Source organism: Platalea leucorodia (genome assembly GCF_965183815.1).
Source record: "Platalea leucorodia genome assembly, chromosome: 4".
Classification (NCBI taxonomy): domain Eukaryota; kingdom Metazoa; phylum Chordata; class Aves; order Pelecaniformes; family Threskiornithidae; genus Platalea; species Platalea leucorodia.
The window spans coordinates 52,729,664-52,743,390 of NC_138826.1; the positions used below are offsets into that span (position 1 = coordinate 52,729,664).

Consider the following 13,727-nt stretch of genomic DNA (forward strand, 5'->3'; position numbering starts at 1 on the left):
GATAACTCGGTAGGCCCTGAAATACAAACAATGCAAAACCTTGGTTTTTGCCAAGTAAGCAGATAAAGACTGACAAGATATGGGTGCTGTCTGAGTAACAAGGTGCTATTTTTGCATGTTCACCTTCACAACTTATCTCAGCATAGAAATAGACTCAAGGTGAGAAACGAATTTCGTAATCCAAGCAGAAAGCCCCTGAACTTCAGCACTGTTTACTGGGAGAGACTTGTTTCAATTTATTGCAAAATTGAAGCATTCTGAATTAGAACATTTTTTATATTTGGGGGAAGTTTGGACCTAGGTTTTGCTTGAGACATATACTTGCCACCTTATTTTCAGGCAGGCTTTTGAAGATAGAAAAGCAGTTTTAGTTTGTTTTAGGATTGATTGGTTCAACTTCATTGTAATGTTCAAATAATTTATGCATTAATTCATAAATAAAAGGGGAGCTGTGAACAAGAAAAGATATTACAAAATGGTTGGAAAGTCACTGATGCTGAAAAAATTGTGCATTTTCTTTATAGATTGTTCGCCACGATAGAACAATGGAACAAATCGTCTTCCCTGTCCCCAATATTTGTGAATTCCTCACTCGGGAATCCAAAAGTCGGGTATTCAATACAACAGAGAGAGATGAACAAGGGAGCAAAGTCAATGACTTTTTCCAACAGACAGAGGATCTGTACAACGAGATGAAATGGCAAAAGAAAATTAGGAGTAAGTATTGCAATTTCAAAAAATAGCTTAATTATGCTAAAGCCCTGCTTTTAAGCCTTTAGAGTTTTCATTTTAATAATACACTTTTCTCTGTTCGCTCTGATACTGCAACAGGCGGAAACTGTTCAGGGCTTGAAAGTGTAGGCCAGCAGAGTGTAGGTCAGCCAAGACACTTGCATGCCACCATAAAAGAGGCATAATATGGAGCAGTTAGTAATATAAGTAATGTGTTCAAGATGATGTTTTGGACTCCAGAAGTTAAATTGAGGGATGGATGAACTGGGTGTAATTCCACTAAACTCAATAGAGTTGCACCTAATTAAGCCAAGGCCCCTAATATTTAACAAAAGCATGTGTAGCTGCATATTTGAGGTTTGCAGATTCCAAAAAGATCATTAAAAAACTTGTAAATGTCAGTCACTTAAAAACATCTCTCACCAAAACCTCAGCTGCTTTAAATCTGCCTGACTCCCATGGAGTCAGTTCCCCTTTGCCAGTTCACATCAGTCTCACTTGACTCAGCTGCAGCGTGTCCCAGCCTGTTAGCCCGTACTGGTGTATGTCCCGTGGTAGTGGGAGAGGCATACGTACCACCTTCAGCCGCTTGCAGATCTGACAGGCACAGTCAAGACCACGGGGGAAAGATCAAAGCAGGGACCCGAAGAGGAGGTGCAGTGAAGCCAGGTACCCTGAGTTTCTTGCTCAGTTCACTGGTGGTCATTACAGCTGCCGGCCCTCGCCAGAAATGGGGGTGCTGCCACTGCCAATGTCCTGGGGATGGGAAGCCCCTGTGAGCTCAGCCACTGTCAACTCTGCCCTTTGCTTTTGGAGCAGAGAATCAAGGCTGCAAACTAATTAAGTATCCACAGTATCCTTGAGGGATAAGGAAGAAAGTTGTATTATATATGTGTCTATATATATATATAAAAAAATACACGAGAGTGATCACTTCATTCACTGCTAAAATGTAGATGCCATTGGGGTGGCACACATGAGCTACTCACAGCAGCATTATGCAATTGATTAGGAAGAAAGTGAAGAATAGCATCTATGGTCAGAGCAGCAGGGAGTTTGGACAGTCAAAGCAATATGGTTTAATGTAGCATCCTTAACGTGATGGAAACATGAATGTTGGTTGCAGTTTTTATGAATGTCAATTCCCAGGCTATAATTTTCAGAGGCAGTAGTGAGTTTTCAGTATGAATCCTATCAGCCCAGGTCTGCTTCCCTTGGCGGCCCTGTAAGAACTTGTCTGTACTGATAAACTGACCAGACTAGAAGTTGAAAAATAAATGATTCCAGAATAACTCCCTATCTGCACAGTCTATTTGGGAATAAAAGTCACTATATTGTAGAAAAATTACTCTAGTAACAAAATAATATCTGTGGGTTTTGCTTAAGAAACACAAATAAAAGAGCCCAACCCTACACTTACATAGACCAGACCTGCCTAATGCTATAAGCAAAGAAAATTGGTTTATTTTTATTCAGAACAGAAATTCCTCAATTCCTTTCATCAGTGGAATGGCCCACAAGTCTCCATGTGGTTTTTTATTTGAAAAGATAATACAGGTTGAGGCTCGGTTCATTCTTTAGCCAAGTGTCTGTTAGCATGCAGTCTGCATTGCTTAAATTGACACATGTCATTTGCAGTGGCTCCAAATGTTTAAATCTCAGCAGCCAACAGCATAAGGTTATCACAATGAAATCTGAATATTTACCTAATCACAATTAAAGTCTATTTAGACTAAGCCTGAGACAGTCATATGCAGCTGAAGGAGTCTACTATTTATGAAAAGTTAGCTGGGTGCAGGCAAGTCAAGAATATGCTCTGCATACTTGCAGAAGGCTCTCAGTGCTTTAAAATCTAATTAATAGGAATACATCATCTTCAAATAAACCTCTCTGGCTAGAAATTTTTTCACACCATTGCACATAGAATCTTGTTTTAAATGTTCATTTAAATGTATTGTAGTGCAGTCATATATATGACGTGCTTGCCTGGGTCTTAGTGCCCTCTGGTCTTGTTCCTAGCCTTTTTGCTGAATCGTTTATGTGACTCTGGACACAAAATCTTAACCCTGTTTTGCCCTATTTCCCTTTTTAGTCTTTTCTAACTAGGTTATAGGTTCTTTGGGATATAGGCTCTTTCTGTGTATTTGTACAGCACTTCACATATGGAGATCCTGGCTTCATTTGAGTCCTTTTAAGCAGGAGTACAGAGCTGTTTGTCAGCAGGTAACCTTGGATGTCTGAGGATCATGCAGGAAGTAGTCAGCTTTCACAGAACCAAATCCCAGTCAGACCAAATTTTTCCTGTTCCCCAAAGGAGATCAAGATGTATTTAGTTTGACAGAGGTGCGGAAAATACCGCCATTCTGCAACCTTGCCTGTTCTGTCGTTCTTTGAATAATGTCATCGATGTACTTGGTCCAAATGGGTCATCTGGATGACCTGTTCTGGGTCTTCTGGTTGACTGGCATGCAAAGTGCTAAAATCTATTTGTTTGCTTGATTTTGTGTCTCAAGGCACAGAGGCTACAGTTTCAGAGGGAGGTAAAAAGACTCCTTTGCAAAAGATCCAGTCCTAAAATCTTAGCAGAGGCAAAACTCTGATATATAATAAAATGTATTGGGATCTTTGGATTAAAAGCTCTGCTTGAAGCTGTGTTTTATGGCAAACCTATGTTTAATATTTGTCTATTTTAGTTAATTTTAAAGATCTGCATATTTTGTTCATTAATCTGTAGTTTTTAATTCCCTTGAGGCCATTACTGATTGAGTTCCTGCCTGCTTTCATTTCATTGATCACTGCTCTTCTCCCCTTTCTAGATAATCCACCCCTGTTTTGGTTCTCCAGACACATCTCTCTCTGGGGGAGCATTTCCTTCAACCTTGCTGTCTTCATCAATTTAGCAGTTGCTCTGTTCTACCCCTTTGGAGATGATGGAGATGAAGGCAAGTAGAGTTTGGTTTTGTTTTTCCTTTTAATTTTAGATGCTTTGAATTCTAAGGTAACAGTTATATAAAACTGCATCTTCAGGTATGCTCGTATCTGCAGAAGCCATTTAGTATCTTCTAAGTAGGTACCAGATGTTGTCTGAAATGTGGTAGTTGATCTTCTGTGTGTCACATGTCCCGTGCAATGTGAAGTAAAATGGACAGAACAGAGCTGCTAAGCTGAATATTATCTAGATGATCTGAGCTAATTCTTTTTCTTTTTTTTTTTTTTATATTGCCATATTGCAGTGTACTACTGCACACATTCAGTTACAGCTTCTGAGCTAAGGAAGGATTCCTGGCAGCAGAGGGACAGAGATTCCTTAAAACTGATCATTTTGAATGACTTGCAGTCTTAAAAACATATGGAATGGAATGATTTGAAAACCATCTTGTTGAGTTTTGACTGTTTTGTTTGTTGAGTTAAAAGGACATAATTGTTACAGAGGATAAATGCGTTATATAAAAATACACTTAAAATCTATGATTCTGCCTCTGCTTCATCACATGTCACAGGAAATATAGCAAATAATAAGTTTCATTAAATAAATGCAGCAGACTAGTGGGAGGCCTCTTTGAATCCAAAACAAGCTGAATTGGGATAAAGGAGACTAAATAGTTCAGAATACTGGTAATGGGAGTAGAGCCATTCACCTCTGGGTCTTTGATTCATGTCCAGTGCAGTCAGTAATGTGACTGCAAGTCACCTCTGTCTGATGGCATGTGAACTGGGCTGGTGGAAGCAGTCCAGCTTCTAGTAGATACATGTGCTTTTCACAAACACCAGAGTTGGCACCAGCAAACGTTCCTGTTGGCTGGCTAAACACAAAGGCAGCAGATTAAAGTATATTGGCATGGAGACCACGGTGCCCTCTCACCCCGCAGGGTGGTCTCTGCAGGTCACGGCACAGGCATCTCCGCAGCCTGGCGTAGCAAAGTTTGCAGGGCTGTGCTGTGGAAAAGGGAAGCGTTTGTACTTAGGGCTTTCCTGTTTGTAAACTGAAGAGTCGCTCGGAGTGCACGCACGTTAGAGCCCATGCAGGATGAGAGGAGAAATAGAGAGTTAAAAATAAACCTTATAAGCTGCTAAATTTTAGGTAATTTATACTCATGGAAAACCTCTGGTCTGCAATCAGTATACTTATTTTGAACTGCAGATTTATATAGTATTAGTTTAAGTGGCCCCAGTAATCCAGCAATTTCAGTGATAGCACATTTCAGGATTCCAGTTCCTAGTGCTTGTAAAAGCAAAAGCGATTCCTGAGCAATAAACAATAGGTGTGGCTGAATGGGATTAGCAGGTCATGAGGCAGCCTCCTTACTTCCACCCTCCCCCTCCACCAAAACCTGATCTGACAGCCAGAGTTTGTCTCCCATTTTTCCCCTTTACCTTGTGTAAATCCCCCCATACTCAGAGAGGCGTCTGAGGTGCCTGGCCTGATCTAATCATCCCAAGAATGCTGCCTTTCAGTAGATTTCTGCAGTTCTTACATCATATGACATAAGCGAAATTGTGCTCCAGATGAGGACTCCTTGCCTCCAGCGTGCATGTCGGCACACATTACTGGTGTGGGTCCTGCGACGTGAAATTGTTTGACCGGCAGTAGGGAAGAAGGAGAAATGATTTGTTAAAGAAACAGAGTGCTTTGGCCTCACCTTTCAGATCCACCTGGAAGTTATTTTTTAGGATCCATTAAAAGTTTCCAAATCTGGTTGGCGAAGAAACTGACAGAGCTGGCCTTGAACCTCCTGCCAAGGATATAAACACTCCTGAACTTTGGAAAAGTTCGGATGCCATCTGAATGTTGAGGCTAGGGCCCCATCTCATTGTTTTCTAATCCCACTGATGCTGCTCAGCTGTGTATCTGTTGCCAAAGAGATAGCATGATTTCTATTGTGAGTCTAGCTAAATTTTCTATTCCCTTCTCCCCCATCGCTGACCTCTCAGTTCATCTGATAACAATAGAAGTCAGTGTACAAGTGTGACAGTGCCCCGAGATCTGAATGTGCTTTTTATATCACAGCAACATGGTGTGTTTCCAGGGCTTTAAGCAGAGGAGAGAGGGGAAAGTAGGGGCATCGCTCGAAACTCGGGGAAAGCCTGGAGCCAGCATCTTGCAGAGCGGCAAAGAGACTGACTCTGAAGGCAGTGGCTTACATGCCCGCCGGAGCTCAGCAAGACCCGGGACCCGCTGCCTCCCCAGGAGCAAGGCACAGCTATTCAGCTGCTCTCGGCAATGCAGATGCTGCCTGTTCCTGCCGAAGTCCCCGTGGCTGCCTCCCTCTGCGGCAAGTGCCTTGCTCCCGTGCAGAGGCGGAGGCTCCCGCTGAACACCCGCAGCCGTTCAGAAGAAAGCTGCTTTTCTAAAACCGGGGCGCTTTGGTGCTGTTGGGGATCAAAACGTGACACTGCAGTGTGGTGCTGCTTGCTGCGCCGCCCCAAGGACCGGCTATTTCTGTAGCTGAGCAATCATGGAATTAGACTGGAGGAGCCCTAATGATCCCTGCAGAAGGGAGCTGATTAGTAGCTTGCTCCAGGAGAAGGGTAAACTGTTTCATCTCTGAGCACTCCTCGGATTTTAATGGAAATTTCATTAGCTGCTCTTATTATTACCTGTGCAAAAATCAACAATGCTATGACAATAATAGTTCTTACTGCAATTAAGGCAAGTTGTGGTCAGCAGTTGTGATGCATGAACCACGCTTTTTGCTAGCTATATTGGCAAAGGAATTGATCTTCTGGATCTGTTTCTTGGTGAAAAATGTACTCTCCAATCATGCCTTTCTCAAATCTCCTTTTCTCCTCTATACAGGCACGCTCTCTCCGTTGTTTTCACTCCTCCTTTGGATAGCAGTGGCGTTTTGCACAGCAATGCTGTTTTTCATCTCCAAGCCTGTTGGTATTCGACCCTTTTTGGTGTCTGTTATTCTCAGGTCTATATATACTATAGGGCTCGGTCCTACCTTGATACTTCTTGGTGCTGCTAATGTAAGTACTTAAAAAGCAAGCAGAATTTCCCTTTCAGCAGAAGCAGAGATATTAAGGGTCTCCTATTAAAAAAAGCCTTTGATTAGAGCTGTGCAAAGAACTTCTTTTTCTGGTTCACTGGTTAAGCCAAAAAAATAAATCATTTCCAGTCATCCTGAAACAGCAGTATCAGCAAAATGGGAAGCTCAGAAAAAAGCTGTTTTGGTTTTGTGCATATGCAAATATTTTTAAAATAAAAACAATATGAAATTTAAAGAAATAGTGCCAAATAAGGGGTATAAAATTTGCAGTTTCTTATGTTAAAAGAATGATTTTTTCTACCAATATGCTCAGCAAAATTGACGTAAATTTGTGAGATGTTTCTGTGAGCTTAAATATATTTTTGAGAAGAAAAAAGTTTTTTAAATTAAAAATCCTCTCAGCCCTTTTCCAGATCTCTTAACTCAGACATGAGTAAGTTTGCATGTTTACTGAGTTTGGTAAGATATGCAGTCATGCTCACAAGTCATCTATTTAGATTTCTGCCTGACTGCTACAGCCCTAATTCACCTTAGCACCAGGCAGCAAAGTATTGGGCTATTTGCCACCAGTTCTGTGAGAATTTCACATACTTAAGACTACCCAGACATATAGTCAAAGCTAAAGGCAAGTAAGCCGCGCTTGCCCATGTCAAATTTGTGAAAGAGAAAAACATGTTGAGTCCTCATTGCTTGTCCTGGACTACCAAACAGATGAGGTTAGCCCCCTTCATATTTACTTCTGCATCGCTGTTCATGTGCAGGCAAAGCTCAGGAGCAATGGAGAATCTGATGCTGTTGCTTAAATGATATACTATTTTTTTTTAGGGATTTTATATAGAAAAACATGACCTGAAGGAAATGGTAGATCTCACACACACCCCACACACTTTCTGTTGTGTTACTGTTGTTCCCTTTGTAGTAGCATGCCCAACTGCTCTTACGTGGTCTTGGGTCTAAACTCAAAACTGTTAGGAATTCACTCCCCCGTTGTTTTTTTAACGCCTTATGACATTAATCGTGCCCTACCTACTCACTAATGTTATAGAAATAAATCACAATGCAGTGAGGCACACCGCAGTGTTAGAGGGGGGGATGTACTTCCACTTACTCTCCTGGGCTTGTTCCCAGTGTACCTTGGGAGCTGGATTTCTCTCATCTCACTCCAGCTATCTAAAAGTTGAGCGTTTAGTCAAAGCAACCTATCTAGACTTTTCGCACGCTGCAGCAATGCAAGCAATAAATAACAGGATTTTTCTGATGGAATAAACCTAGCTTTTGTTACCCGCCCACAGCTTTGTAACAAAATAGTGTTTCTGGTGAGCTTTGTTGGGAACCGTGGAACTTTCACCCGTGGCTACAGAGCGGTCATCATGGACATGGCTTTTCTCTATCACGTAGCATATGTCCTCGTCTGCATGCTGGGCCTCTGTGTGCACGAATTCTTCTATAGTTTCCTGGTAAGTATGTGCTTCTGTGGAGGGGAAAACTTTGCAAAAATAGAAAATACCGTTACCCATGCAGCTGTCTTCAATTTCTTCCTGACAATCAAGCCAAATCATGTGTATTTTTAGCATGCCGTTGTGTTGCTGCCCTTAGGAGCTGCTGTTTTCATTAGAACCTGTTTCTTTTGGGACTTATTTTATCTGCTTTAGAGTTGAAAGTTTGCTCATTTCTTTTCAGACAATCATCATACGGCCCATTCCTTTCTCCTGCCCTTCCCCAGCACACATATATTCTGTGTACATTGTTCCTGTATCTAGTGTCGTCATAATCTCTTTGGGACAGGAGTTGTCCACTGGTGTCTGCATCATACTTATACCAAAGGATCCCATTCCTCAGTTCATCTTGCAGCCCTAATAAAAAAAAAAAAAAAAAAAATATATATATATATATGTTGCTTGGGAAATAGGGTCGGCATGCCTCTGGTGTAGCAGGAAGATTCATCACTTTAAATGTATCCCACTTTCATTTTCTTTTGTTGCCATTACCCAGATGGAATGCCTTTTTATAATATGATACAGGTGCAACGAAAATGAATCATACAAAATTATGCTAAACTCAGCTAACTGCTCCCTTCATGCTGAATAGCAGTAAAAGGTGTTTCACTGCTCTTGTTTTCTAATCCTTTTGCTTTATACTGGAGCGTGTGAAACTTGTAGGGAGACTGACTAAATTGTGATCATTTCCAGGGGTTCACTTCCCTGTTGTCATATTTCTCTCAGCTTCCTGAAGAGCGGTGAGCTCCCAGCATTTCACAGAGGTGTGTTAAGCACACGAAAATTTTCAGGGATTCAGTGCTTACTCTGGTAGAGCTCCTGTTGAAGTCAGGTTTTCCAGATCTTGACGTTAAAGGCAGCTTCAAAGTTTGGACAGATTTCAAAGGAACCAAGATTTTATGGCTGTAGCTGCAGGACACTTTTCAAATGGGTGTTACTTTCCTGCTTAAAAAATGCCCAGCACATTATGTGTTATTCCTTCAATGAGTACGGTGATCTCTACTTTAAAATACTTCGCAAAGTGCCAAGTAGTTTAAGAAACATTTTATGTACTTACTTTTTCAGTGACTGCTATTGACAAATGTCCATGATTCATGGATGTTGTAATTGTCCACATTCCCAAGTTACTTCCAGGTGTTCACTTTGTAGTGGAAATATTCTAAACCCTAATATTTTTTCCTCATTTTAAGCTTTGTCTTGTACAGAATGAATGATAACTGTCTTTCCTCTTTCTTCCTTTATTATTAATCCTTTCACAAGGCTGTGGATTTCAGATCTTGTGAATTGTGACTAATACCTTCTTCTGTGGACCATTTTGATAAATCATAGTGTGTCACTTTATATCTGTAATCTGTGTGTTTTGAAGTGGAAATACATACATTATAGATAAGGTCCAAAGCACCATAGAACATCAATAGAATTGCAAGAGAAAAAAAGCTATAGTTTCCTGAAAAGCTCTTAGCACGTTTAATTGCTATTTTAGGCCTTTGACATTTAAAGCAGTATTATCTTAATGTATACTTTTCTTTAAAGTTAAATACCAGGAAAGCACATAGTGCAGGGTAAAGAAGAATAGAAACTTCTAGTTTTATACAAACAGTGCAATGAATTTAACTTTGTCCTAAAAAGAGATGGCTCTGATCCTTGTACGTGTGAGTGACTTTTAAATGATGCCATGAGCTCAAAGGAACAGTTAACAAACATGTAATTACTTGCATACATGAGTGCATTTTTGAATTGCAGCCCATGCATGTTTATCAGATGGGAGATAACATGAAAAATTAATTTGTAGATGTAGATCCATAGTATGAAGACACTGTTTTTTAATTTTAATCTAGACTGGTTTTGAACATGCGGAAACAATGGATCTTGTTGGTAACCGTTACCCACATCTAGACCAGGCTCATATATTGTATATGCTTTGTGGCTTTGGATTTTGCTGTAATCTATCTTAAATTTTAAAGTTCTGTGCTAGATTTTCTCCTCCTATAAGCATGCCCAGCTCCCACTGAAATCAACGTGAATTGTGTGTTTATGAAGCTGAGAATTCAGAACGTGACTAGATGTATGTTTCAGTAGTTCAGATTGTTTTCCTATGTAGCATCTGTATATTGCCTCATTTGTATTAATTTTTCCTCTACTCTCTGCTTTTCCCAGCTGTTTGATCTGGTGTACAGAGAAGAGACTTTGCTAAATGTGATAAAAAGTGTTACCCGGAATGGTCGTTCCATTATCCTCACTGCAGTGCTAGCACTCATCTTAGTTTATCTCTTCTCCATCATTGGGTTCCTCTTCTTGAAAGATGACTTTATCATGGAGGTCGACAGATTGAAAATCAGGACCCCTGTTGCAGGTACTGGTTTTTATATTAAAACTTGCTTCTGACATACACCTTTTCTGTCTGTCTAACCTAACTTTCCTCTAAGGAAATTTAATTTTTTTATTTGTATCTGTGGTAGCAGAACTAACTCTGTATACCTTAGGACTAAATGAAGTCTCTGGGTCAAATCTAATGTGTAGGGTTGTTTTAGGCTAGATTTATCTGTTGAAATACTAAAATCTAACACTCACAGTTGACTTATTACATATTCGTTTCTAACTCATGCTAATACAAAAAAAAACCCCCAACTATTATTTCCTAAGCATTTGGAAGAGGAAGTCAAAGTGGATTCTATTGGTTCTCTACCCATCTTGAAAGCAGCTCATAGTATTTTCTGTGTACTGCATGAGGCATGTGATCTTAACATGTTCAGTAGATGTATTTATTTGATTACTTTTTAAGCTTCATCCAGCAGAAATTTATTACAGAATCCAGACTACTGCTGATAGGAGATTTCCTGGAGCATCTTTTAAATTCCATGTGTATTTCACGAACATCACCGTTGTGTATAATCCTGGCTTCAGTAAAATCACTGGGAGGTTTTTAACCAGTTTTAAAAAGGCCAGGATTCCAACTTTCTGGAATGAAAGATTGTACCAATGTGGATAGAGAGTCAGAGACTTGCTTTGCTAGCAAAAAAGCCAGTTCTGGTCTATTGAGATCTTTGTATGTGCTGCCAACCAGCCTGCTTGGGAGCATGGGCAGAGGAGTAACTGTCTGCATAGAAATACCTGAGAATAGCTTGTGATTAAATTCAGAGAGGCCTGATTTTCCAAATGCTGAGCTCTTCGGACCTGTACACAAGCACAGAACAACTAGTGGGGTCCACCCCAGACTGTGTGCGCTCTGTGTCTGCCAGCTTTTTCCTACACTTGTTATTTCAGGACCTAAAGCACACAAACAAGGCAAAGCTCATTCAAGACTCATGGGCGTGGTGTAATCATGTAGCTGTTTTGATACCCTATGAAAAAGGAACCTGATGGATTTCTTTAACACACCTTGCTTTTTGCCACTGATCATTTTAAAAGGGCTAAGTTGGCTTATGTGTGACTGACTTAGCATCCATTTTTGGGACAGAACTTATAATGTGAAGTTTCCTTTGAAAGATAATTGTGGCCATCGTAGAAGAACAGATGCGAGGCTACACGCAGCACTGGTCTGGTCCAGTGCAGCAGTTCCTGCGTGTTTGTGTTTCTTCTCTTGGGTTCTTGGCAGATTTTTGTGGTATGGGTATGTTCTTGCTGGCTTTATACATTGCCATTCCTGATCAAAAACTCATGAAGAAAATATGCTGACGATATACTGATGGAACATTATGCATCCCAAGACAAGTGCTTTAAATTTTTTCTTTATAAAGTAGCACAAAGAGAAAGTCAGAGCGGATGTTTTCTGTGTTACACAGATTGTCTTAGACTGTTACTTTGGTTGTATGATTTTGCCTTCATTTTTTTTCTCCTTAAACCTTTTTGTATCTCTGATTTGAAATGCAGAAAATTGTTGAAGATGCACAAGATAAAATTGGTTTGATAAAATCAAGCTGATGTACACATTTACCCACTTTGGGAATGTTAAATTAGTGTTTTACACAAACCCATACATATTTACAAATGAGTACCAAACTGTGTTATAATCCTTGAAAACTCTTAAATATTCTACGTTCAGGATAACTGAACATCAGCTTGGTGTCCTTCTTGTCAGCTTTTGTGAATAATTTATCTAATGGTTTTAAAACTGACATTATTTTCATATTTGACAGTTGTTTCTTGCTTTGAATATATTTTGTTCTAACCAGAAGTATCAGCATTTGATGTAGATTCATTAATTTCAGGAGATGAAATGGGAAGAGCTGTGATATACAGTAAATATAAAACTGTGGGTTTGATCCTTGTGATTGCTTTGAGCTGTTGAGGCAGACTGAGGAAGGAGGAATTGGTGGTATAATTTGTTCTGCTTTTTCTTCTCAACTTTTCAAATCAGTGATTCACTTCTAGAAAATAACGATTTCAAACTTTGTATCAATGCAGTATCTGTCTTTATGTCCATATCCTGCTTTTTCCACAGGTATTGGTGGAGTCCCCACTACAACCCTCACATCAATGGTGGGAGCCTGTGCGAAAGAGAACTGTTCCACAAGCATCCCAATTATCAACCCGGGTTAGTACAAAAGTTCCCCCAAACTGACGGTCGGTTGGAAGAGAGGGATTTGTGTGCTGTTATTGCAGAGACTTTTGCTAGTGTGAGAAGTGATGATTGTTGTTGTAAGTAAGTCAGAAGCGCTCAACTTCTGCAAGGCTTGGAGCTTGGTTGGTAGCTTGCCTTTAATATGAGTACTTCCTACACCTGATTTCCAATTGCATTGACATTAATTTTGTTACTAAAAGAGCTTGCTGAATCATTATACTTTAACGTACAGGTCGCTTCTTTCCAGCTGACTTTGCTGAGAGAAAAAGCTTGCCGCTTGTCTGCAGCATGCTCACCTGCACACACGGAGCCACTATTGGATCCATTTAGGGCCACATAAGTTGATTTTAATGGCATAGCATGTATCAGCAAGCTTTTGTGTATGCTTTTTACATGCTTCTAGGCCAAGGTTGTAGTGTAGCCAGAAGACCTAAGAGCCCAGATCCAGGATCAAGACATTACTATGTCTTAACGAGTTACTGTGGCTCAGCTAAGAACGAGTAGCAGTCCATCGGAGCATTCTTAGCTTGTGGCAAATGCAAGCAAATGCAGACTGTTGCAAGCCTTTCTTGTGGTAGCTAAGTTATGTTGCTTTGTGCTTGTGGCAAGTGAAGAGCTTAATTGCTCTGGTTCAGCAGATGAGTCCACCTGTTTTTGCTTTGATACCTGCATTATGAATCTGATCTATAGTTCAGAAGGACCCTGTCAACTTTAAACACGCTCAGTTAAAATAAAAGGTGTGACCAGTGTGTCCTGCTGGGACAGTTACCAGATACCAGTTACCAGATATTGGGTCAGGAAGGAATTTTTCCTAGATCAAGCTGACAGAGTACTTTGCCCTCTTCTGTAGTTTGAGGCTACAAGGTCACTCGGGAGTTTTGTTGGCCAAATGCACTGCTAGACAGGGACCTTTGGTGGTGGTGCTACTTCATCTGTCCTGCTCTC

General features: G+C 40.4%; 1 protein-coding gene across 5 annotated transcripts in view; it reads left to right on the top strand.

Annotated features, from left to right (window-relative positions):
* The window catches only part of ITPR2 (inositol 1,4,5-trisphosphate receptor type 2), a 271,778-nt gene that overhangs the window by 224,260 nt on the left and 33,791 nt on the right, over positions 1-13,727 (top strand). For all 5 annotated transcript variants that reach the window (XM_082310914.1, XM_082310915.1, XM_082310916.1 and 2 more), the window contains 6 exons: positions 525-717; positions 3,549-3,674; positions 6,530-6,705; positions 8,018-8,182; positions 10,379-10,574; positions 12,663-12,755. In XM_082310914.1, the coding sequence (XP_082167040.1) occupies positions 525-717; positions 3,549-3,674; positions 6,530-6,705; positions 8,018-8,182; positions 10,379-10,574; positions 12,663-12,755 (949 nt within the window). The remainder of the gene's footprint in view (positions 1-524; positions 718-3,548; positions 3,675-6,529; positions 6,706-8,017; positions 8,183-10,378; positions 10,575-12,662; positions 12,756-13,727) is intronic.